Below are 24,677 nucleotides of genomic sequence, written 5' to 3' on the forward strand. Positions count from 1 at the left end.
ATGATTCAACCCAGCTCCTAGACACCTATATGCGGGACAGTTCCTTGAATCAGAGTATCCCCTCTTGATTTTAACTTCTCCATTGCCCCGCCCAGGCCCCCATGGGGAGATTGCCCTGACTTGGACAAGGAGCCACTAGATTTTTCTTGAACCGGTGGCTTAGCCACAACTCCAAACCTCCCTGAAGAGAATCCTACTCAGAAGATACTCCAGAATAGCAGGTTCTGGCTATAGGGAACCAGCATCTAACTGATTGAAGGAATGGTTAGACAGGCAGCTTTTATTTTAAACATTGTCCTGACCACATGATGAAAAATTTAACCCAGTAGGTCTAGTGGGCATGGCCAGTCCCAGCATAGCTGCTGCCTCCCCAGGAACCTGCACCTTACATGAACATATATCTCACACACATCTGGAGATGCAAACCCAGTACTTCACTGACCTGGACCCTGTTGGGACACAGCCCACCTTACTCAAAACATGTGATACCCACCTGCAATAGCTAGACCAACACTTGACATAGTGAAATCTGTGCCCTCAGGATACGACACAACCTGTGTATGGGTGTACTGAAACACACACCAGTAAGATCAGCTCTCTCCTTAGGAGATAAAAGCAGACTGAGAATGAGTTAATAAGGGAACTTAGGCTTCCCAGGCAGGTCTATTGAACCCTGTTCTGAGAGTGTATCAGAACCTAGTAGAAAACTTGGTGTAATTACCACAGATATAGGAGGGAAGGAGGCGGAGAGTTACAGATTAACTGGGGCTACAGAGAAATCTTGTCTCTCCCACACATATATCCAACTCCACACAAAACAACTAGGGGCCATGCTGGTCTCTCAGATGTGGGTTCTTTCTCCAAGTGAGATAAGCCCACCTTCTCCATGGACAAGCTGGACAAAGCAGTTAGCTGTCACAGGAACAACTCTCCCCACCCCCCATTTCAAGTAGGATGACCTTAAATTCTACTTTGGCCTCATGCCTTCCCCTTCTCACAAGGTTGGGAGGGTTCCACACCCTGACATGTCTGTCAGGCAGGGCTCTAAATCTCTGTCAGGGGATGGAGGTGTAGGGCATGTAGATCTGGATTGTCGGCGTGCCCCATGTTTGTCTCTGAATACCTACACTTTTCCAGACACAGAGAAAAGTTTGTCTTAGAGAAAACATAAAGCAAATAAATGAATGAACAGACAAAGTCAGCTCAACCCCCAGCGTCAGTAGGATAGAAGCCAGCAGAGAATACTCTTCCAACACTAGGAGACGAACAGTCCAAGACTGAGGTTGGAGGTGCTTATGTGATGTCCCTCTGCCGTGGTGGCCGGTGAACATTCCGCACGACACACTTCACCATCCATTCGATGCCCTCTCGGACTCCTTTGCTGTGGAGACAGTATGTGTGAGGCAGGGCTAATCTTGGCCCTGAAGACATTGCAGAGTAAGACCTCACTCAACTCACCCTGTGAGGGCAGAGCAGGCCTGGGTCAGACAATCTCGCCGGCCAATCTTACAGGTACAGTCACTGAATGCAGTCTTGATGTCAGGAATGGAGAGGCAAGTCTGGCAGGGAAAGTGAGACTCTGAGGAACATTCCCACCTCTAGTTCCATATAGCTTGTTTATTCACTTGGGCTTTCTGGAAGGCCATAGTCAATCACCCTAAAAATTCTGTAGGGGTGAGCCTACTCAGGGCTCCTGGATCCTCATAGAAACCAGTGGTCAACACACATGGTCAACAAATCTACTGCTGATGGCTTTGGAAGTCCACACACAGACCAAGAAAACCTTCCTCACCACCTCCAAGACTAATCCCCAGAATAACCTACCACCAGGACACTGGGAACTAAGTCAGGAGCTTAAGTGCCAAGTGAGGCAGGGCCCGTGGCCCTAGGGGTGAGAAGCCTCGGTAGTATTCAATGGTTCCTCTGTTCCCCTGTTCATTTAAGGGAATACCCCTGTGTTCCTCAGCCAAGTACCAGAGACTTAAGTCCTCAGGCAAATGAGTGGAGGACAGGTCATGTCAGATGGGAATGGGTAAATACATGGGGCCTAAGGAAAGTAAAGCTTCCTTGGCCCTCCAGATACTGTTTGCCATCACGTCCTCTATAGCTCTTACTATACAGAGCCTCTTTAGTAAGACAGTAGGGACTTTGTATAGCCACAAGTCCAAAGGGAAGTAGCACACCTAAGCGTTTGTCCACTGCCTTCACTTTTCCACCCCCACTTTAAAAACTGAAGATTTAGCCGGGCCTGGTGGCGCAGGCCTTTAATCCCGGCACTCGGGAGGCAGAGGCAGGCGGATTTCTGAGTTCGAGGCCAGCCTGGTCTACCAAGTGAGTTCCAGGACAGCCAGAGCTATACAGAGAAACCCTGTCTCGAAAAACCAAAAAAAAAAAAAAAAAAAAACTGAAGATATTTTTTATTATGTGTGTGTATCTTGAGGGTATGTACAAATGAGTACAGGTACCTACTAAAACCAGAGGTGTCAGATCCCCAGGAGCTGGAGTCCCAGATGGCTGTGAGCCACCTGACGTGGGTACTGGGAATCAAACTTGGGTCTTCTGGAAGGGCAGTTCAAGTTCTTAATCACTGAGACATCTCTGAGGCACCCACACCCACTTCTCAGAGCCCAGAGAGCTTCCACCTGGGTCTTTCTCTAGGCTCCATACTCTCACAACCTCTGAGGGCATCCACAGACACAAGCCCCTGGTCCTCCCTTTGGAAGACAGGTGACACCAGCACTCTGGATCCTACATCTAGTAGGAACATGCTTGTTCTAATAGTGACAGCTCTTTTTGACACACAGAGAGTAACTGAAGTTGGCAAGGTAGAGGTCCTAAGAGTGTGGAAGAAGGGTCCCGAGAAAGGCAGAGAGGAGACTGGGAATGGATGGACACCAAGTTCTGGAAATCTGAAGAGGCATACATGTCACTTTCCTTGCAATGTCGATAGAGGCTCTATAGCAGCTTTGTGGGGCTCACCTCCACATCCTGCTTGTTGGCCAACACCAGGATGGGAACACCGTCCAGTGCTTCACTCGAAACCACCTTCTCTGAGGAAAGCAGGAGAGGTGGTGCCTTGCACCCTGTGTCCTGTTCATGACTGCAGGCTCTGCCCAGGCTCAAGGTGTGTACAAACAGATCCCTTCCACCCTTCCCCTTACATTCTAAACAGCCCAAGCAACATGACTGAGGCTTTCTTGGCACTGGCATCCAGGTGTTAGCCCAGCCTCCCTCAACACAAGCTCCAGACACGTGGGAGGATCCAGATTATTCTGATACCACCCCTTAGTACACCCCTCCCCACACAATTCCCTAGATATAGGTCTTCCCAATCATCTCTCCTTCCCAGAGTGGCCATGCTACACTCACCAAATGCCTCTTTTGATTCTGACAGCCTCTCTTCATCAGTGGAATCAATGACATAGATGACACCATGGCACTCTGCATAGTACTAGAAGGAAGAGGAGAAAGCTGGGGCGAGGTACCTCTCGAGGTACTCACAGCTGGCCAGCTGGATAGCGAGACCGTGTATCACAACTAGCAGAAGAGGCCCTGAAGAGGAAGAGACAGGCAGCGAATGGTGGGAATCTTTACCATCCTAGGGCCACAAATGGGCACAACCCAGTGGGAAGAGTTGCTAAAAAGTTTTCTGAGACTGATTAGTAGTAAAGATACCAAAGCACCTTTGAGGACAACTTGCTGACTCTAGCAGGGTGATCAATTACCTTCTGCTTAGAGGCTGCTCCTGAGAACCCACCTGCTGCCCTGGCTAAGATGATGTTTAAAAAAAAAGAGTAGGAGATGGGCTGGAGAGATGGTTCAGTGGTTGGGAGCACTGACTGCTCTTCCGAAGGTCCTGAGTTCAATTCCCAGCAACCACATGGTGGCTCACAACCATCCATAATGAGATCTAATACCCTCCTTCTGGGGTGCCTGAAGACAGCTTCAGTGTACTTACATATAAAATAAAAGAGTAGGAGACAGGCCTAGAGGTTGAGAAGCCAAAAGAGGCTCAGGGCTGAGGTGGGCACTGTCTATGATGCTACCCTGCCCGAACAAAACTGAAAGTGCTGAACTCAGGCATCTGCAGGGTGGATGTAGCCAGTCCTGGGCTTTCAACAGCAAGGGACAGCATTGTTAACACAGAACAGACAGGACAAAGTAAGCACAGGAGATGGAGATCCACACAACAGTGGAGACACTGTGCCTTTAAGTATGGGACAAATAGCATACACTTGCCACTTTACTTCAGGACCATTCTGGTTCCCTGACCCGGTCTCAGTGAGAAGTCAACACTGACTGGTAAAATAATATGCTACAGACGGGGTAGGATGAGGTACTACCACTGAGGTTTGTGACAAGGAGTACTTCATTCCAGTCAGTAAAACTCCTTCCCCACCTACACTTCCCATGGAGTACTGGAAGCCAGTCCCAGGTTCCTTTTGCAGGGCTTTGCAGTCAGACCCATACAGGACAGTTCCAGATTTGCAATGGGCCTGGCACAGAAGCTGCCACCTCTGGGTTAGCCTATTGCTAGAGGCATGAGAACTAGCAGGTCCTACTGTATTTATGAGGGATTTATGATAATAGTGGATGATATGAGGTCTGCAGGAAGCCCAGTGAGTCAGCGGGCAGTACTAGCAGCTTTAAAGGTTGTAAGAAATGTCTTATGTGAGTAGGCACAAGACTTAGGAACCAAGTAGCTAGATCCACTCATCACATCTACCAGGCATAAGGTCCAACAGTTGCCAGAAAGTGGGAGTGTTAGAGGATAGGCTACTGGAATCCTAAGGCATAAGCAACACACATGGGGACTTAGTTTCTATCTCAAGGTTCACCAGAGCACCCACTGTGGAGAGCAACTTGCCCATCAGTGGTACCATTCTAGACAGAGAACAGTGGCCAGAGTGAGAGAACTTATCAGTATAGTTCCATTCACCAAGGCCAATGAAGCCACTGCTAAGTGTTTCATTTGATAGGACATCACTGTAACTAAAGCACCTGCATTAAAGCACTGGACTGTGCTAAGTGACCATACCAACTATAGACAAAGAACTGCTGAAGGGAAGTCAAGGCTTGCTCTGCTCAGTGCTGGACTTAGTGCCTAATAGGCTGGGAGGAGGAGATGCCAGTGGAGGAATGTATATAGAGGTAAGTGTCAGGTGTCTAAAACCAGCGCCTAAAGAAGGCACGTCTGCCTCTGAGAACAGCCTCCTTGGATGGGTAAAAGGCCAATGAAGCAGACAGACTCAGGAAACACAGGTTTTGGGCCCTCCCTGTCTATGAACTCTGCCATTTTTGTCCACCTGTTAGAGGATAGGCTACGGTCCCCTCTGAGTCCCTCAGTAAGCACTTTGCATAGACTACCCTAATGAACAATGCTTCTTTCTTCGGAATTGAAGAAAAGATTAGGTACTCCCTGGGGGAAGTCCCTTGATGTCACTTTCGTGGTGACTCTAGCCCTGGTTTTTATCAGAGTGAGACAGAGAGCAACTTGGGAACCTGGGATAGGATCCAAGAGAAAACATTTAGACAGGGCCAAGTGTATGATAAGCAGGTAAGGATGGTTGCTACACGAGCCTGATAATCCGAGTTTGATCCTTGTAAGGTGAGAAAATAGTCTATAAATTTGCCCCCCCTAGCCCACATGCATGCTGTGACATGTTCCCTGTACCCCACATGCATGCTGTGACACACTCCCCCCCCCCAATAAAAATAACTTAAACTGGACAGCGGTGGCGCACGCCTTTAATCCCAGCATTTGGAAGGCAGAGGCAGGTGGATTTCTGAGTTCAAGGCCAGCCTGGTCTACACAGTGAGTTCCAGTACAGCCAGGGCTACACAGAGAAACCCTGTCTTGAAAAAACAAAACAAAACAAAACAAAAAATCGAGAGAAAAATCTTTGGGGTAAGACTATGAGGGGCATGGAACAGGTAGTGTGTCTTACCTTGTCCCACAAAGACTGTAGCTCTTCCTGCCCACCTAAGTCCCAAAACATGAGACGAGCCTTTCCCACGTCCACAGTGCCAACTGGAGAGAGGACAGAAAAAGAGCTAGCTCCCAACCTTTACACACAAAGTCCCAGCTCTCCCCAGGATGGGACAAACCATTCTGGTACCAGGCCCCGGGAACTTGAACACAGAATAGAGAGACAGGGTTCTGACCACTGGTCAGTTGGATTGTGGACCTGACAGCATCCATCTCTAAGGCACCCCCTAAGCTCATACCCCTAAGGTGCCCCCTTACTGTTTAGACCCACGGTGGTGGTGATTTTGGAGAGACTCATCCCCTTGTAGTTCTTGTTAAAGCGTGTTTTTGACTGTTCCAGGAAGGTCTGAGGGAAAAAAAAAGAGAGAGGGGTTAGATAGCAGCAGCTAGAGTAGTTTTCTGGTGTCCTTCCCACTATCCCTTCACACCCACACACCCATGCACACCTCTGCCTGTTGATTGCTCTTCAGGAGGCTGGTGACTACTAACCTGTAGCCTTGGAGCAGGGGTTAGACCAGGCAGGGAATGGGAACTGGTGAGAGAGCACAGGGACCTACCGTCTTCCCAGCATTGTCCAGGCCCAGGATCAGGATGCAGTATTCATCCTTCTGGAACATGTACTTGTACAACCCCGAGAGCAGCGTGTACATCCTGTTCTGGCACCCTGAGAGATGTCAACGTGTGTACCGGGGGCATCGGCCTCCTGCCCTGCCCGCTTCATCAGTGGTCCGTCTATCCTGCTAGTTTTTAAATGTGAAGCCTCGCGGATCCTGACTCTTCGCCCCACCCACTTCTGTTAAAGTCCCTGACCCCGATTCCCCCGGAGTCCACCGCTGACCACGTGCTAAACCTGGGCCACTCCCACTAAACGTCATCTTTCATAATACACCATCACCGCGGCGGCCCGCTCTGCTCCGCCTTCCTAAAGCTCCTCTTTCCGAACCCTCAACTCAGAACCAGGAAACACGGCCAGCGACTTAGTCTAGGAAGCTACCAGAGAGGCAGAGCTTCTGAGAGGGTCGGCTTCGGCTTCCCGCCGCCGCCGGGCCCACGGAGCCTGGGAACCAGCAGCTGAAGCCACTTCCGTCCCCCTATTCCAGGACTTTAGAACCCCGGCCCCTCAGTCCAGCTGAGGCCCACCGGTACCTGCTCAGATCTTGGAGGAGGAGCCGCCGCCGCCGCCGCCGCGTTACTAACCCCACCGACCTCACGTTGACCCCTCACAGTGCCTGACGGAACAGGAGCGAAGGACGGAGCACGGGCGGAGTCGCATCCCAGCGGCCCCCGCGCGCAGGTACTTCCGGCAGCTTCGGCTCTCCGGCGGAAGTGCTTGGCTGCCGAGGCCGGAAGCCCTTTTAGGTTGCGAGCGCCGACCGGAGGTGGGGTTGTGGATCGCAGAGGACGAGGCGGGTTACGTGCAGGTCCCCCTCGGCGGAGCCGCGGCCCTCCTCAGGCTCCCTAGCGGTTTGCGGGGCAGCGTTGCCCTGAGCTCTTCTTACTGCTCTTCCTGTTTTTGTCTGCCGTAAAGGTTCCGAAACCAGCCTGCTGGGTCGGGATGGACGAGGACAATCTAGAGACTGCCCTGCAGACCTACCGGGCCCAGCTTCAGCAGGTAGAGCTGGCGCTTGGTGCTGGCCTAGACGCTTCTGAGCAGGCGGACCTGCGTCAGCTGCAGGGCGATCTAAAGGAACTGATTGAGCTCACCGAGGCCAGTCTGTTGTCGGTCAGAAAGAGCAAGCTGCTGTCTACAGTGGACCAGGAGAGCCCAGCTCAGGAGGATGCTGAGTACTTGGCTTTCCAGAAGGCTGTAGCGGAGGAGGTGGAAGCGCCCGGCGCCTCCTGCAATGACTCGGAGACGGTCCCTGAGAGCGAGGTGCAGCCGGGATCCACCTCCGCTGCACTGGAGGAGGAGGAGGAGGAGGAGGACCCAGATCTGGAGGAACTGAGCGGTGCTAAAGTGAATGCCCCCTACTACAGCGCTTGGGGCACGCTAGAGTATCACAACGCTATGGTAGTGGGCGCCGAAGAGGCGGAGGATGGTTCTGCGTGCGTCCGAGTACTCTACCTATACCCTACCCACAAGTCCCTGAAGCCCTGTCCGTTCTTCCTGGAGGGAAAATGCCGGTTCAAGGAGAACTGCAGGTAAAACCCTCTGCTACTAGCAATGAGGGGCACGCAGTCAGGACCACCGCTGTTGCCTGCCGGCACAACTAGTTCAGCACCCAGCAGAGTTGATAATAGTCCAAACCTCAGGTGCCTGACAGGCTTTTACGGAAGTGTTCTCCGTGTGATTACTTAGATTTTTCTTTCATACATCAAGAGGTTTGAAAGAGCTTATGTTGAAAAGATAGGGCAATCCATCATCAATATTCTTCTCCAAGGTAGAACTTTTTTTCCCTTTGAGATAGCAATGTAACTCTCGCTGTCCTTGAATTCTTGATCCTTCAGCAATTCTACTAGATCCTGAATACCTTCAGTTTCCAAATGCTAGGATTACAGGTGGAGTTCACTTCTACTGGGCTACATTTCCACCTCGGAACCTTTTTTCTTTTTTTCTCTTTAAAAATTTTTTTTGACTATGCTGAGGATGGAATTAGGGCCTTCAGCACATCAGGCAACCAACTACTGTACACCTTAGCCCCATCCCAGCTCCCATAGTTTGCATAGTCTTACAGAAAATTTCAAACACATAATCTCTTGCTAACTTGCCCTACCTTCCTCCCAAACTCCATGCTACTTGAAAGCACCTTTCACAAGTTACATCTTTTTCTCTCACACTCAAATACTTCAGAATGTAGCTGAAATAATAATTACTAAAACTTATCTGTGTCTTTTTTTTTTTTAAACTCAGCCATTCAGAATAAACCTCTAGTACTTTGAATTTATTTATTTTAGGCCACTAAAATAAAAACAGATTTGTTCTGTTATAATGGTAGTAGTGATCTAAAATTAGTTTCACTCGGCAGGATTTTAAGCAGGGCTAGATCCTTGGAAGTCTGAGCGCAGAATCCAGGACCTATTTCTTTGTCCATTTTTCTTTAAGATTATTATAATTATTTTATTTTGATTTTTTTTTTTTAAATTTTTTTAAAGATTTATTTATTTTGCCGGGCAGTGGTGCAAGCCTTTAATCCCAGCACTTGGGAGACAGAGGCAGGTGTATTTCTGAGTTCGAGGCCAGCCTGGTCTACACAGTGAGTTCCAGGACGGCCAGAAAAACACAGAAAAACCCTGTCTGGAAAAACAAAACAAAACAAAACAAGATTTATTTATGTATGTGAGCACACTGTTGCTCTTTTCAGACACACCAGAAGAGGGCATCAGCTCCCATTACAGATGGTTGTGAGCCACCATGTGGATGCTGGGAATTGAACTCAATACCTCTGGAAGAGCAGTCAGTGCTCTTAACCCTTAAGCCATTTCTCAAGCCTCTTATTTTGACTTATTTTTTACTTTTTTAATGCTTTTCTCCAAAGATCCATAGGTTGCTTTTGTCTCATTATTTTTTGGTAAGGGGGTTTAATACAGGGTCTCTATGTAATCCTGGCTGTCCTGGACTACATATAGCTATGAAAACCTGGCTGACCTTGAACTCACTACCCAAGGATGGGATTAAAGGTTTGCACCATGGCCTGACTATTATGCTTTTTTGAGACAAAGTTTCTCTAGTAGTCCTGGTGACTGTCCTGGAATTTACTATATAGACCTGGCTAGCCTGGAACTCAGAGATCTACCTACTTCTGCCTCCTGAGTGCTGGGAGTAAAGGCATTCACTACCATTTCTGGCTAAGATATATTTTTAGTTTGTGTGTGTGCGCCCACGCCCAGAGGCATGCGTACAGGTGCCAGAAGAGGGTATAGGAACTCCTAGAGCTTCAGTTCCAGGTGGTGGTGACCTACCGAACATGGATCCTGGAAAAGAAACTCAGGACTTCTACAAGAGCAGTATCCTCTCAGCCACTAAGCCATTTCTCTAGCACTATGTATTTACATTTATTTTTAGATTGGTGGTGGTGGTGGGGGGGGGCATGTGTACAGGTAGGTACCCAAGAAAGCTAGAAGAAAGTGTTGGATCTCCTGAAGCTGGAGTTGCTTGCAGAAAATAACTTGGTCTTTCTTCAGAAACATTAACCACTGAGCTGTCTCTCCAATCCCCAGAGACCACCCATATGTGGCATCCTCATATCACTTTAGGCTCTTACTTCCATGTTACATCTATACTCTGCGTGTCTTATTTCTTTACTTTTTCTTTAAGATAGGGTCTCATGTAGCTCAGGCTGGCCATATATAGCCATTCCTATATAGCCAAGGATGACTTTGAACTCTTGATCTTCTTGACTTCACCTCCTGCTTATACCTCTTTAGGGCCAGGATTACAAGCAAGTGCACATCTTTTTGTTGTATTTCATGGTAGACTTGATATGTCCTTGCTATCTCTTTCCTTCCTATGCTAGCAGATAGGTGTGTAAGTGATCTGTATGCTCAACAGGTTTTGAGGAACATACTGGCCTCAAAATCACTGAGATCTGCCTGCCTGTCTCCCCAAGTGCAGGGATTAAAGACATGTGCCATTGCTCCCTGCTTCGATGGATCTTATTCCCTTATAATTCTAATCCTCATTAAGCTGCAAATTTCTCCAATTTTTGTCTGTGGGGTTTCTTTAGTTGGCTTTCCTACCTTGATCTGAGCCAGCTGACACTGACTGCCTCATTATTGTCTAGGTCAGGTCATTTCTTGCCCAAATGTAGTAGTAGCTCTGGTTTCTCTTTATATATGGAGATGTTTAAAATCCCCAGTACAGGTGCCATGTTGCTGATTATCATTAGCCAGACATTGTTTTGAGGTCTTTTGTATAGCAGAGATAGCAAATGTTGGTGACCTGTATATTTATGTGAACATAACATGTATAATGTACATATGAAATCATACACCTATATTTTTAATGACTACAGTGTTTTTACTCAGCCTCTCATGGGTCACATGTTTCCTTTTCCATCATAGGTGTTTTTCTTTAAGCCTTTATTTGTATATGTATCATTGTATTGCCTGCAGGCATGTCAATGCACCATGTGCATGCAGTGCCAGTGACAGACAGAAGAAAGCATCAGGTTCCCTGGGACTGGGGTTACAGATAATTGTTAGCTGTTATATGGGTACTGGAAATTGAACCCAGTCCTTTCAAAGAGCAACCAGTGCTCTTAACCGCACAGTCATCGCTCCAGCCCCAGTATCTGGAAGCACAGAAGACAGGTTCCAAATGTGTATGTATATGTGTGTCTCTTTGTCTATATCTGCACATGTATGTACAAGTGCCTGCAGAGGGCAGAAGAGGGCATCGGATACCCTAAAATTGTAGTTATAGGCAGTTGTGAACTGCCTGATGTGGGCACTGAGAATGGAGCAGCAGCAGGGGTGGTGGTGGTAGTGGTGGTGGTGGTGGTGGTGGTGGTGGTGGTGGTGCTCTTAACTGCTGAGTCATGCAGGACATACAGGACACTCAGAATGAAAACAAACACATAAATACTGGTGACTGTCAGAAATCTTTTTATAACCCACATTTTCCTGGCAGGATTTACAGTGATATAATATCTCCTTTGTGGAAACTTGTGGTCTTTGTCTCAGCTGAGTAATAAGTCTTTTGTGAACACTGTTAGTCTGAATATTAGGAGTTGAGGCATTTTGTTTCTCTGAGACATGTTTTCTAGGAGGCTTCTTGGGATGAGCTTATGGGAAATATTGGAGCTTTGGCTTGTTGAAAAGTTTTATTTGTATCCTTCATATATATATATGCAACTTTTTTTGTTTTTTGTTTTTTGTTTTTGTTTGTTTTCGAGACAGGGTTTCTCTGTATATCCCTGGCTGTCCTGGAACTCACTCTGTAGACCAGGCTGGCCTCGAACTCAGAGATCCGCCTGCCTTGTCTCCCAAGCGCTGGGATTAAAGGGGTTCGCCACCACTGCCTGGCTATATGCAACTTTTTAATGTGAAAAGTATGGTAACGTGTTGGAGGTCAAACCCAGGGCCTTGACATGCAAGGCAATTATTGTATCACTGAGCTATACTGAGCCTTTTTTAAGGTTCTTATATTTGAAAATTTTGGATGGGCATTATGACACAGGCCTTTAATCTCTGCCCTTGGGAGGCAGAGACAGATGGATGTCTGAGTTCAAGGCCATCCTGAGTTTCAAGCTAGCCAGTGCTACACAGTGATTCATCCTTGCTTGCTTGCTTGCTTGCTTGCTTCCTCCCTCCCTCCCTCCCTCCCTCCCTCCCTCCCTCCCTCCCCCCTTTCTCTTTCTTTTTTTTCTTTTTAGATTTATTTATATTTATTTTAACTATATGATCTGTAGCTGGCTTCAGACACACCAAAAAAGGGTACCATTACAGATGGCTGTGAGCCACCACGTGGTTGCTGGGAACTGAACTCAGCACCTCTAGAAGAGCAGTCGGTGCTCTTAACCACTGAGCCACCTCTCCAGCCCTGTGATACTTTCTTCTAAAAAATAAATAAATAAAATTTAAGAAATTGAAAAATCCTCTGAAGCTAGTAATCAAAGTTAGGGTGTAAGATTGCTGGCAATAGTTCTACTACTGAGCTATATCCATAGCCCTGAAGGTTGGTTTCATTGGCTATAAAAATCTCTTCAGAGTGTATGGCCACTGGTAGATTACCCAACTCCAGCCAGTGGCTCCATACCCATACTCATATGGACAGAATTAATTGGACTTACTAAGTGTCTTAGAGTTTCATTGCTGTGAAGAGACACCATGACCAAGGCAACTCTTATAAAGAACATTTAATTGGGGCTGGCTTACAGTTTCAGAGGTTCAGTACATCATGGTAGGAAGTATGGCAGTGTCCAAGCATACCAAGTGCTGGAGACCAAGCTGAGAGTTTTAAATCTTGATCCATAGGCATCAGAAGGGGACTGGATTCCACACTGGGTGGAGCTGGAGCTTTGAAGACCTCAAAGCCTACTGTAGTGACGCTCTTCTTCCAACAAGGACACACCTTCTAACTCCACATGGGCCAAACATTCAAACACATGAGTTTATATGGGCCATACCTATGCAAACCATCACACTGAATTATTTTTTAAAAAGAAGGAGAGGACATGGAATTGGGATGAGGTCATGATGTGAGATGGGGAGTTGGGAGAAATAGATGATGGATATTATAACCATACTTAATTATATAAACGGATGAAATTCTCATGGTAGTGATGCACGTCTGCAAAGGCAGGCAGATATCTGAATTCGAGACCAGCCTGATCTACAGAGTTCCAGGACATCCAGAGCTATGCCGAGAAATCCTGTCTCAAACAACCAAAGGGGTATGAATGTATGATATTCTCAATAATTGTTTAAAGGGAAAAAATTCTTAGTTCACATTGCTCTTTCTTCAAATGTTTAGGGGCTGGAGAAATGGCTGAGTGCCTACTGCTCTTGCAGATGACTCTAGTTCTGTTCCAAGCTATTCGGTAGCTCACAGCCAACTGCTTCTTTAGCTTCAGGAGATCCTATACCCTTTTCAGGCCTCCACAGTTATCTATACTTATATATGCACATTTTCCCCACACAGACAAACACATATATACATAATTAAAAATCGAAACGAATTTTAAAGTTTAGTAGTTCACGGTACATCGTGCTGTGGATCATTTTAAGATGATACTCACATGCTCTTTCTATATTTAAAAATATAGGTGATAATAGTAGTGGAGACCCTGGGTGACCACGGCCAAGCTTTTTCATAAGTAGTAGTACTGTTTTTCTTGGCTACAGCAGTGCTCAGGGGTACTGGATTCTCATCTACCCAACACTTGTTTTTAATTATTTTGGAAAACAGCTATCTTCCCCAGTTTGAAGAGTCGTATCATTACAGTTTGTTATTGTAATAGGTTTGTTGAGCCATCTCTCCAGCCCTGGGTATTTGTTTTTCGACATTGTCTTACCATGTAACTATGGCTAGCTTAGAACTAACTACATAGACCAGGCTAGCCTCATACTCAGAGATCCTCTTGCCTCTCCGCCTCCCGAGGGCTGGGACTAAGGCATGTGCCACCATACCTGGAACACTGTGTTTTTTTATTTTCCTAGTGTGCTAAGCATATTTTCATAGACCCATTGGCTATATATTTTGTTACTTGGGCAGTTAAGTAAAAAAAGATAAAAAACTTGAAGGTCATGGGGCTGGAAAGATGGTTCAGAAGTTACCAGACTTCCTACCCTTACAGAAGAACTGCGTTGGGCAGCTCACTGCTTATATCTCTAGTTTTAGATCTCATGCTCTCTTCTGGCCTCCAAAGGCACTTGTACTTACGCACTTACCAAACATACATGCACACATATAATTTAAAATAGTAAAGCTTAATAAATAGATCTGGACTAGCAAGATGACTGGTGAAGTGCTTGCCACCCAGCCTAGAAACCTGATTTCAACCTATGTTCTATGGAGAACTGACCCCACAAAATTGTTTTCTGACCTTTACATACAACATGCCACAGTGTGCATGTGCACATATGCATGATAATAATACATTTGAAAATTTTATGGCTCAGGGTCTTTCTAAGTATATGTATTAAAGGCCAGCCTGAGCTACATTTGACTCAAAAAAAAATGTTTTTTTCTTTGTTGACTAGTCGTGTGTGGTAGAGCATGTCTAAAATCTTAGAACTTGAAAGACTAAGACCAACATATGTTACATAATGAGTAGTGTATTATTTTAAAGGCAGAGGCAGGAAGATCTTGAATTTAATGTCAACCTGCACTACATTGTGACACCTTTTCTTAAATCTGTGTGTGTGTGTGTGTGTGTGTGTGTATGCATATGCGCAGTATATTATACATACATAATATGTAACAAGGGTTGACTCAGTGAATAAGAACACATGTGGCTCTTGCAGCGTACTTGAGTTTGGGTCCCAGCACCCATTTCAGGTGGCTCATAGCTACCTGTAACTCCAGTAGTTTCTGTGTGTAGCCTTGGCTTTCCTCTGTAGACCAGGCTGGCCTCAAACTCACAGAGTCCCGGATTAAAGGCATGTAGCACCACCACCACCCAGCTTTTCTCCACCTTTTAAATAGTGTTTAACCTTCTTCAATTTAAAGTAATGACTATTGAGGAAGGAGATTTGTTTTCTGTGTATATTTGTCGGTCTGTCTGTTTCTTACTACCTGTATTGTTTTTTCTCTTACCAGTTTACTTTTCTGCATACTTTCTTCTTTTCTTTATTACTTATTTTTATATATATGGGTGTTTTGCCTACATGTATAGCTGTGTACCACCTTTGTGCCTGCTGCCCACAGAGGCTAGAAAATGACATCAGATCCCTTGGAACTCAAGTTAAAGACAATTGTGAACTGCCTTGTGGGTAGAGAAAATTGAACTCAGATCCTCTGCAAGAACAGCTAGTACTCTTTGTTGTTGTTGTTTTAGTTTTTGTTTTTGTTTTTCGAGACAGGATTTTCTCTGTATAGCCCTGGCTGTCCTGGAACTCACTTTGTAGACCAGGCTGGCCTCGAACTCAGAAATCTGCCTGCCTCTGCCTCCCAAGTGCTGGGATTAAAGGTGTGTGCCACCACTGCCCGGCTGAACAGCTAGTACTCTTAACTACTGAGACATCTCTCCAGCCTCTATACTTATTTCTTTAATACTCATTATATCATTACTATCTTAAATTTCAATATAGTTTGAATTACTACCAATTTAGCATTTTATTAATTATTAATTATTATTTAATTAATTATTCAATTATTCAATAATAGAAAAACACCCTGATCCTGTGTAAATCCATTTCTGCATATTATTACTATTAGAAGTTACATCTTTAGGGCTGGGGATACAGCACAGTTGATGCGGTGCATGCATGAAACCCGAGGTTCTATCCCTGGGGCTATATAAACCTGATGTGGTGGCATGTGCTTGTAATTCCTGAACATATGTGTACGAGTGTGTGCCTGTGCCCACACCCTCAGAGTTCAGAAAGAACATTAAATGTCCTCTGTCACTCTCTGACTGTTCTTTGGAGCTGATGTGTTCATACCTAGACTGGCTAGCAAGCCCCAGTGATTCCTCCATCTTTCTCAAACTCTTGGAGCTGAAATTACAGGTGGATGCCAGCTGATTACAAGGGTGTTGGGATCCAAACTTTGGTCTTCATGCTCATGCAACACGTGCTCTCAACCACTGGGCCATCTCTCCAGCCCTCGGATGTTATTTGTGCTCCTGTCTGTCTCTTCTTCAGAAACTCCCCTTGTGCATGTGTTGGTTTACATGATGCTTGATAGTGTACCATAGGTCCCCCGGGGTCTGTTCCTTTTTCTTTTTTTTTTCTTTTCTTTCTAGTTTTCATATTAGCTACGTACTGCTGCCCTGTCTTCAAGTTCAGTTTCCACTGTTCAGCTCCTCTGGAGAACTTTTCAGTTAGTATACTTTTTAGCTCCAGTATTTATTTCTACTTAATTCATTTTTATAATCTCTCTCACTGGGATGGGAGGGACTGAGATTTCAAGGCCTCTGCATGCTAGATAGAGGTGCACCACTGAACTATTGCAGCTCCATATCACAAATGATTTTATACTGATTTTAGAAAGCCCCCCTTCCCAACATACACACACGCACTTTATGCTGGGTCACATACCACAGTTGATAGACAAGTGCTTCAGCTCCTGAACTACATTGTCACCTATGGGGTTTAGTGATAAGTTATCTGTCCAGTTGCTGTTTCCTTATGTATGAAGAACATCACTCTCCCTCTTGCTGCTTTTAAGGTTTTCTGTCTTTGGCTTTCCTTACCAGTCTATGTCCTATCTAGATGTGATTTTTTTTTTTTTAATGTTTATCCCATTGGGGCTTCAATAAATTCAGTGCTTTGAATCAGAGTAGCTCCCATTGGCGCATATATGTTTCATGCTTAGTCCCCAGTTGATAAACTGTTTAAAAAGGATTAGGTATGGCCTTGTCGGAGGAGGTGTGTCCCTGGGGATAGGTCTTGAGGTTTCAAAAGCCAGACCTTGTCTATCTGTCTCTGTCTGCTGTATCTCTGTGTTTGTCTTCCCCCACCACTCCCCACCCACGCCTGCCTGACTGCCTATAGGTCTCAGTTACCATTCTAGCGTCATGCCTGTCTGCTTTCTCCCACGATGATAGTGAACTAACCCTCTGAAGCATCCCTAATAAAATGCTTTCTTCTTCTAAGTGTTTCCTATACTATGTTCTGTACCAATGGAACTGTAGCTAAGACAGTAAGCTTCTTGGATTTGTAGACTCATGTTTAGTTTTACCAGATATGAGTGATGTTGGTTGGTTGGTTGGTTTTTCTTTTTCTTTTTTTTTTTAATTTTTTTTATTATTATTTTCTTTATTTACATTTCAAATGCTATCCCGAAAGTTCCCTATACCCCCCCCCGCCCCTGCTCCCCTACCCACCCACTCCCACTACTTGGCCCAGGCCTTCCCTTGTGCTGGGTCATATAAAGTTTGCAAGACCAAGGGGNCTCTCTTCCCAGTGATGGCCGATTAGGCCATCTTCTGCTACATATGCAGCTAGAGACACAACAAGCTCAGGGGGTACTGGTTAGTTCATATTGTTGTTCCACCTACAGGGTTGCAGCCCCCTTCAGCTCCTTGGGTACTTTCTCTAGCTCCTCCATTGGGGACCCTGTGTTCCATCCAATAGCTGGCTGTGAGCATCCACTTCGGTGTTTGCCAGGCACTGGCATAGCCTCACAAGAGGCCGCTATATCAGGGTCCCTTCAGCAGAATCTTGCTGGCATGTGCATTAGTATCTAGGTTTGGTGGCTGATGATGGGATGGATCCCCAGATGGGGTAGTCTCTGGATAGTCCATCCTTTCATCTTAGCTCTAAATTTTGTCTCTGTACCTATATCCTTTCATGAGTATTTTGTTCCTTATTCTAAGGAGGAATGAAGTATCCACATGATGGTCAACCTTCTTGGTTTTCTTGTGTTTTGCAAGATGTATCTTGGGTATTCTAAGTTTCTGGGCTAATATCTGCTTATCAGTGAGTGCATATCTAGTGACTTCTTTTGTGATTGGGTTACCTCACTAAGGATGATATCCTCCGGTTGGTTGGTTTTTCAAGGCAGGGTTTCTCTGTGTAGTCCTGGTTAACCTTGGAACTTGCTCTGTAGACTATGCTGTCCTCAAACTCAGATCCACCTGCCTCTGCCTCCAGAGTGCAGGGATTAGTGCACTACTATGCGTCACACGAGTGGATTTTGTTGTTTCACTTTATTTATTTATTTATTTATTTATTTATTTATTTATTTATTTAATGTATATGAGTACATTCAAGACACACAAGAAAAGGGCATTGAATCCCATTACAGATGGTTGTGATCCACCCTGTGGTTGCTGAGAATTGAACTCTGGACCTCTGGAAGAGCAAGCAGTCAGTGCTCTCCAACCAGAGTGTTGTTGTTGTTGTTGTTGTTGTTGTTGTTTTTAACTCCTTCTTGTCAAATATTTTTCTTGCTCTTCTCATCTTTTAGGGGTTACACTTGTGCATTTGTTTGTGTGCTTGATGCCTGAGACTGTATCTATAACATTTTAATTTTAGGACAATTTTAGGTTCACAGTAAGATTGAATGGAAGATACCAAGATTTCCCATTGTTTCTCTGCTTTCTCAGACATGGCACAATACCCATCCCTGTTATCCTCCACACAAGAGAAGTTAGATTTATTGTGATCTGTGATCCAAAACCAAGACAGTATCAATAAAAAAAAAAAGATCCATTTCATCGGGCCTACCAACTTATTGTGTAACATCTGTGCGTTGTCAGTCTGTATAGGATCTACCTTGCAGTAACAAGTGGAATAGCTTTAGTGTCCTAACACTCTGTTCCTTCATTTGTCTTCTCTTTTTAATATGATTTGGGTAGGGGCGTTGTGACAAGTTTTCCCTGTGTACTGTTCACTGTCATGGAACTCACTCTGTAGACCAGGCTATCCTTGAATTCAGAAAACCACCTGCGTCTGCCTCACTAGTGCTGGGATTAAAGGTGTATGCCACCACTCCCTGGCATCAAAATTTTAAATATATTTTATTTCAGGGTATGTGTGTGTCCATGTGAGTTTATGTGTATCGTGTGCATGTGGGTACCTGCAAGGTGGGCAGGGTCTTTAGATCCTCTGCAACTTGAGCCATGAGCTGTTTATATAGGTACAGGGAACTGAGCTGCAACAGCAGTTAAGTGTTTTAAACCACTGAGCCATCTCTCCAGCCCTATGTGTTATCTCTCCTACTCATTAAACTAGTGATATTTTTCTTTCAGGGACTATAGTTTTCAATTTTGAGATCTCCTTTTGATATAGTTTCCACTTTAAAATATTCTCAATTTCTTTAGTCATTCTTTGAGCATACTTATGTATCTGCTTTGAAGTCTGCTAAACTCAGCCTCTGACCAACTCTAGTTCCAAGGAATCCAACACCCTCTTCTGGTCTCTAAGAGTACTACATGCATGTGGTGTGCATGCAGCCAAGCAAATACCTGCATATAAATTAAAAATAAATGAAACTTTAAAATGAAAAAAAAAAATCTTTGTAAACACAGTTACTTCCTTAAAAATCCTTTCTTAGAAGCACTTGTTGGGTAAAAGGAAAAGCATACTTACTAGCAGAGCATACGCTTCCAAATAACCCAAATCTGAAATGCTCCAAAGTCTAAAACTTTTCTTAAAAAAAAAAAAAACAAAAAAAAAAACAAACCTTGTATGTGCAAAGTAAAGGAGGACATTGGTTGTTCTCTGTTGCTTCTTTCTTATTCCCTCGAGACAGGGTCCCGCACATAGCCTCGAGCTCTCAGTTTTTTGGATAGTGGGTCCCAACAGTCCTCACCAAAGCACTGGGGTTCCAGGATTCAGGTTTATATCCAGCTTTTTATGTGGGCACTGGGGTTTTGAACTTGAGAGTCATCACATTTGCTCACACAGTGAGCACTCTTACCCACACTTAGCCAGCTTTCTAGTCCCCCAAATCCAGGACTTTTTGAGCATTAATATGATACCACTAATATTTTTTAAATACAAAATTGGAAACATCTCTGATTTTGTTGTTCTTTATGTGTATGGGTGTTTTGCCTGCATGCATGTCTATGTACCATTTGCATGCCTGGTACCTATAAAGTTCAGAAGAGGGTGTCAAATATCTGGAATTGAAATTACAGATGGCTGTGAGCCACCATGTGGTGCCAGGAATTGAACCTGAGTCCTCTGAAAGAGCAGTGGGTGTTCTTAATTGCTGAGTGCTCTCTCCAGCCCCCTTTAAAAATACTTATTTATTTAGTAAGGGGACATGCAAGTGCCCCTGTGAGAGCATGGAAGTCAGAGGACAACCTGTGGGATCAGTTCTCTCCTCCTACCTGTGAGACCTAGGGGTCAAACCCTGGTCTTCAGGCTTGTTGGTAAGTGCCGTTACTTGCTGAGCCTTCTCACCAACCTGCCCAAGTATTTTAGCTAGGGAACAGTCATCCTTAGTCAAATTTTAAGTCTTCTAACATTTCTACAAATACTTCCAGGAAGGATTAAAGTGAGGGAGTGGAGTGTAGACTATTTAACCAGGTTTTGTCTGTGTTCCTGACTTCCCTTTGAATGCATCCTTTTGGTCCTCAGTTCTCAACTGAACAGGACTTTCTAGCTAGTCTTCACTGTGCTTTGGGGGTACAGTCTCACAGCTGTTGATGCCGTTTAGTTGTGTGTCTAAGATAGCTGGCATAAGAAGGAGCTTCCTGACATCCTGGCCTGAGCATGTGGTAGCAGGTGAACCTGTGAGAAGTGTTGACCTTTCCTCTGTTCCATCTTCCTCTTTCTCTGCCCACTACACTGCTTAGGAAGAAGCCCCAGCTATCCTAGAGTGAATCCTGTCAGAAGGTCTTTTGGGGTTAAAACAACTTCCTGTATGAAAGGCTGGCATATAGCGGTAGTTGGTGGTTAGCTTTTCATGCCTTTATTTGGCAAAGTTTATGGCTGCAGTCTTATGTGTCCTCACATTTCCTCTTGATTTCTGTCAGTCTTGGTTTTGGTTTTAATTTTACAGGCGCACTGATGTGTAAAAGACATAGCACCACTGTTATAACTAAGTTATTCTAGTTTTTGTTTTGATTTTTGAGAAAGGGACTCTGTAGCTCACATTGGCCTCAAACTCATAATCACCCTGCCTTGGCCTCCAAGTGCCCATGCCCAGGGAAGACTCAGCGTATCCTAACTGTTAACACATTTGCCTTGAATATTAGTGTCGAGCATCAACAGAGGTGATCACAGGCTTTCTGCCACATTGTCACCCTCACCTAAAAAGCTGAGTAGAAACACAAGCCATCTTCCCAAAAGGCCCCGTGTGTTCTAAGAGAAAACTTCAGTGTGTATGTGTGTGTGTGTGTGTGTGTGTGTGTGTGTGTGTGTGTGTGTTTGTGTGTGTATGTGTTGAGAGTATGTATATGTGTTTGAGTACATTATGCATTTGTGCATTTAGTGTATATGCATGTATGTCTTGTGAGAGTATATGTTAATGTGTGGGTACATTCTGTGCATTTATATGTATGTGTACATGTGTATTTAGTGTGTGTACCTATATGGTAGTTATGTGTAGGCATGTATGAGAGATTGTACTTATGGATATGCAGGTGTACATGGGCATAACTAAGTATATGTATATGCATGAGAGGATATGAGGATACCTATGTATTCACATGTGAGTAAGAGTATATGTATTTGTGCTCGTGTGTGTACATAAACGCATAGGCATGAAAGTATAGGTGTTTTGCTGGTGTGCCTGTCTTGACTTCTTGAGTATCATTCCATTACAGGCTGTGTCCTGGTGATGGCCTTTGTGCTCTTGGTCTTACTTGCTCCTGGTGGGCCATGTGTAAGCCACTGTCTTTTGTGGTTGTATCTATAGGTTCTCCCATGGGCAGGTGGTATCTGTGGATGAGCTGCGTCCCTTTCAGGATCCAGACTTAAGCTTACTGCAGACTGGCTCTGCATGTCTGGCCAAGCACCAGGATGGCCTGTGGCACCCAGCACGGATCACTGGTGAGACTGCTGACAAGGACCTATTTGGTGGGACCCTTTTCAAAACACCCTCTTTGTTCTTCATGCAGCCATTCTCCACCTCCTCTGGGTTGGGCTCTGGGACTTCATCTGGGCCCAAGAGGAGCAGGTCTGCCTTTGTCCCAAGCCTCTTCCCTTCCTGTTTCCCATTTTGCTCCTAACTGGTTGCCTAACCTGTAAAAACTGCTGACCTACAGCCTGTCTCTGTCACCCTAGATGTGGACAATGGTTACTATACTGTTAAGTTTGACTCATTGTTGCTGAAGGAGGCTGTGGTGGAAGGGGACAGCATTCTGCCTCCTCTGCGCACTGAGGCTACAGAGTCATCTGACTCAGACACTGGTGATGCAAGTGACTCCAGCTATGCCAGAGGTATGGCAAAAATCAGTGCTTAGAAGCCAGAGTGGTGAGGGAATAGAGCAGGTTGGTGAGGACCTGAGGGACCCCAGCGTGTGTGATGGCCTGGCTAGCCTTTAAGAAAGAGACAAAGCAATTGCACGCAACAGTCAGAATTCCCTGAAGCAAAGTGGCACCATACTGTAGAGTCACAGGAAGTAACTGAGTGTAGGATGTAGGAAAGGGTGGCTTCTTCAGATGGCTTCTCAGATTTAGAGCTTGGATGCTTGGTGGGTAGGGCAGAAGAGACCTTGGCAAATAGAAAATGTATTCAGGTGAGATAGAGATCTCAGGAAATGAACTAGTAGGTAACATATAGTTTTCCTGAGGGGTTGGTTAGGATAAAGATAGGAAGATGTTTCTGGGAACCTGTGATGTGAATTGGTGGTTTCTGGGCTCTGATCCATGGTGGCAGATAGTAAGCTAAAGCAGTGAAATTGGTTACAATACAGCCATCTCTAAAGAAAGAGTTGTCAAGAGTGCACACAGCATGCTTGGGGAACTCGAGGGGACCACAAGTCCAGAAGATCAAGCCCTACACAGGAACTAAGTTCTTGGGTAGCCTTGGCTGGAGACCACAACTTGGAATCCTCTGTCTCCTGCAGTGGTGGAACCAAACACAGTGGACACTGGGACCTGCAGTTCTGCCTTTGCTGGCTGGGAGGTACACACACGGGGCATTGGCTCCAAACTCCTTGTCAAGATGGGCTATGAGTTTGGCAAGGGTGAGTGCTTGCTGCCGTGAGATGAGAGGGAGGCCTCAGCACAGCTCAAGAGTTTAGCAGGTAGCACAGCCTCTGTCTTTCTCAGGTTTGGGCCGGCACGCAGAAGGCCGGGTGGAGCCCATCCATGCTGTAGTGTTGCCTAGAGGGAAATCACTGGACCAGTGCGCAGAGATACTGCAGAAGAAGACAAAGCGAGGCCAGGCTGGGGCCAACAGGCCTCCAAAATGTCGGAGGAGTGGTAGTAGACCTGAGGGCCGCCCACCCCCCCGGAATGTGTTTGACTTTTTGAATGAAAAACTGCAAAGCCAGGTTCCTGGGACCCCAGATGCTGGGGCGGATACCCCAGAGAAAAGGAACAAAGACATGTATCACGCCAGCAAGAGTGCCAAGCAGGCTTTGAGCCTACAACTCTTCCAGACTGAGGAGAAGATTGAGCGGACCCAACGAGACATCCGGGGCATCCAGGAGGCCCTAACCCGGAACACTGGCCGGTATGTGTGGGATCTAGCTGAGGCAGTATGGGCTCCAGTGGCTATGCCCAGAGGATACCTGCTAAAGGTCACCTGACCTGAGTAGCAGCTGAGTCTGAGGTGTTCTAGATATTGGAGGACGGGCATTGGCTATAGCAGCTGGGGGCTTGGAAGTGGGGAGCCAGGAGGCAATGCTGACCAGCAGGCTCTCCCTAGGTATAATATGACGACAGCCCATCTGCAGGAGAAGCTGGAGGGAGCCCAGCGGCAGCTGGGTCAGCTGCGTGCTCAGGAGGCCGACCTACAGAGGAAACAGCGGAAGGCAGACACTCACAGGAAGATGACAGAGTTCTAGCGGCCCTGCCTGTATTGTGGATAGAGCCCTGGGACCCAGCTCCCAACTGCATTGGCAGAAAGACAGCTGTCACCCAGATGCCTAAACAGCACCTGGAAGAGGAACCAGCCTCTTCCTAAGATGCCCCTCTTTTAGCCTTGTCAGCCTAGAGTGTGAACACTGCTGAGTAGAGATGGGACATCAGGGCTGATTTTGAACACTTATCTGCCTACCAAGCCCACCTACCAGTGTCTTGGGGTGTCTCCTTAGGACATTAAAGTGATTTCATCACAATTCTCTCAGTGGAGACTCAGCTGGCCTCAGGATCTCTGGGGACAAAGGGATCTGTGTAGGTCCTGGCAATAGACAGGTGGGCAGTGGGAGTCCCAAATGAGTCCACTGCCTCTGTCTAAGGTCCAAGAGTCCAAGAGAAAAACATTCTCCCTTTTTTCCCTTCTCTGACCAAGTGAGTAAGAACCTAGGGTGGCTCTTCAGTCCCAGTCCTCACAAACAGGTGGGGTATGTGAAATGGAAACACCTTAGGAATACTGTCAGTGAGAAAATCAGGCAGGTCTGAATTGAGTGGGTTTGGGGTTCATTTCTGGTTTTTGGCTGCCATGATAGTCCATCCAGTTGACCTGCTTTGTTCACCTCATTAATGGGTATCTGCCTCACTGGGGTGGAGGGGACTG

General features: G+C 45.8%; 2 protein-coding genes across 5 annotated transcripts; one reads left to right on the forward strand and one right to left on the reverse strand.

Annotated features, from left to right (window-relative positions):
• Nucleotides 1–261: 261 nt before the first annotated feature.
• Nucleotides 262–7,257, reverse strand: Arfrp1 (ADP ribosylation factor related protein 1). 3 transcript variants are annotated; one of them, XM_021192256.2, is made up of 8 exons: nucleotides 7,136–7,257; nucleotides 6,547–6,653; nucleotides 6,248–6,335; nucleotides 5,949–6,031; nucleotides 3,370–3,451; nucleotides 2,980–3,050; nucleotides 1,459–1,559; nucleotides 262–1,381 (listed from the first exon to the last, which is right to left on the reverse strand). In XM_021192256.2, exons 2-8 carry the CDS (start codon nucleotides 6,637–6,639, stop codon nucleotides 1,294–1,296), a joined length of 606 nt encoding a protein of 201 aa, XP_021047915.1. In that variant the 5' UTR covers nucleotides 6,640–6,653; nucleotides 7,136–7,257; the 3' UTR covers nucleotides 262–1,293. The 3 variants fall into 3 exon arrangements, 2 of the variants coding, with proteins under 2 accessions (XP_021047915.1, XP_021047916.1); XR_003843443.1 differs by lacking the exon at nucleotides 262–1,381 and having other exon boundaries at nucleotides 1,473–1,559; nucleotides 2,980–3,045; nucleotides 7,136–7,223; XM_021192257.2 differs by lacking the exons at nucleotides 262–1,381; nucleotides 2,980–3,050 and having other exon boundaries at nucleotides 1,465–1,559; nucleotides 7,136–7,223.
• On the forward strand, nucleotides 6,884–24,286 carry Zgpat (zinc finger CCCH-type and G-patch domain containing). 2 transcript variants are annotated; one of them, XM_021192251.2, is made up of 7 exons: nucleotides 6,884–7,283; nucleotides 7,518–8,131; nucleotides 21,909–22,042; nucleotides 22,277–22,432; nucleotides 23,062–23,181; nucleotides 23,267–23,672; nucleotides 23,868–24,286. In XM_021192251.2, exons 2-7 carry the CDS (start codon nucleotides 7,545–7,547, stop codon nucleotides 24,004–24,006), a joined length of 1,542 nt encoding a protein of 513 aa, XP_021047910.1. In that variant the 5' UTR covers nucleotides 6,884–7,283; nucleotides 7,518–7,544; the 3' UTR covers nucleotides 24,007–24,286. The 2 variants fall into 2 exon arrangements, with proteins under 2 accessions (XP_021047910.1, XP_021047909.1); XM_021192250.2 differs by having other exon boundaries at nucleotides 7,275–8,131; nucleotides 23,868–24,279.
• The last annotated feature ends 391 nt before the right edge of the window (nucleotides 24,287–24,677 follow it).

This window comes from Mus pahari, chromosome 3 (genome assembly GCF_900095145.1).
Source record: "Mus pahari chromosome 3, PAHARI_EIJ_v1.1, whole genome shotgun sequence".
Lineage (NCBI taxonomy): Eukaryota > Metazoa > Chordata > Mammalia > Rodentia > Muridae > Mus > Mus pahari.

Coding starts and splice junctions, on each gene's coding strand:
- Arfrp1 (XM_021192256.2), bottom strand. CDS start 6,639: ATGTACACGCTGCTCTCGGGGTTGTACAAGTACATGTTCCAGAAGGAT. Junction 3,051..3,369: donor AGAATCAAAAGAGGCATTTG/GTGAGTGTAGCA, acceptor TGCTTTCCTCAG/AGAAGGTGGTTTCGAGTGAA. Junction 1,560..2,979: donor CCAACAAGCAGGATGTGGAG/GTGAGCCCCACA, acceptor TTTCCCTGCCAG/ACTTGCCTCTCCATTCCTGA.
- Zgpat (XM_021192251.2), top strand. CDS start 7,545: ATGGACGAGGACAATCTAGAGACTGCCCTGCAGACCTACCGGGCCCAG. Junction 8,132..21,908: donor CGGTTCAAGGAGAACTGCAG/GTAAAACCCTCT, acceptor TTGTATCTATAG/GTTCTCCCATGGGCAGGTGG. Junction 23,182..23,266: donor GGGCTATGAGTTTGGCAAGG/GTGAGTGCTTGC, acceptor TGTCTTTCTCAG/GTTTGGGCCGGCACGCAGAA.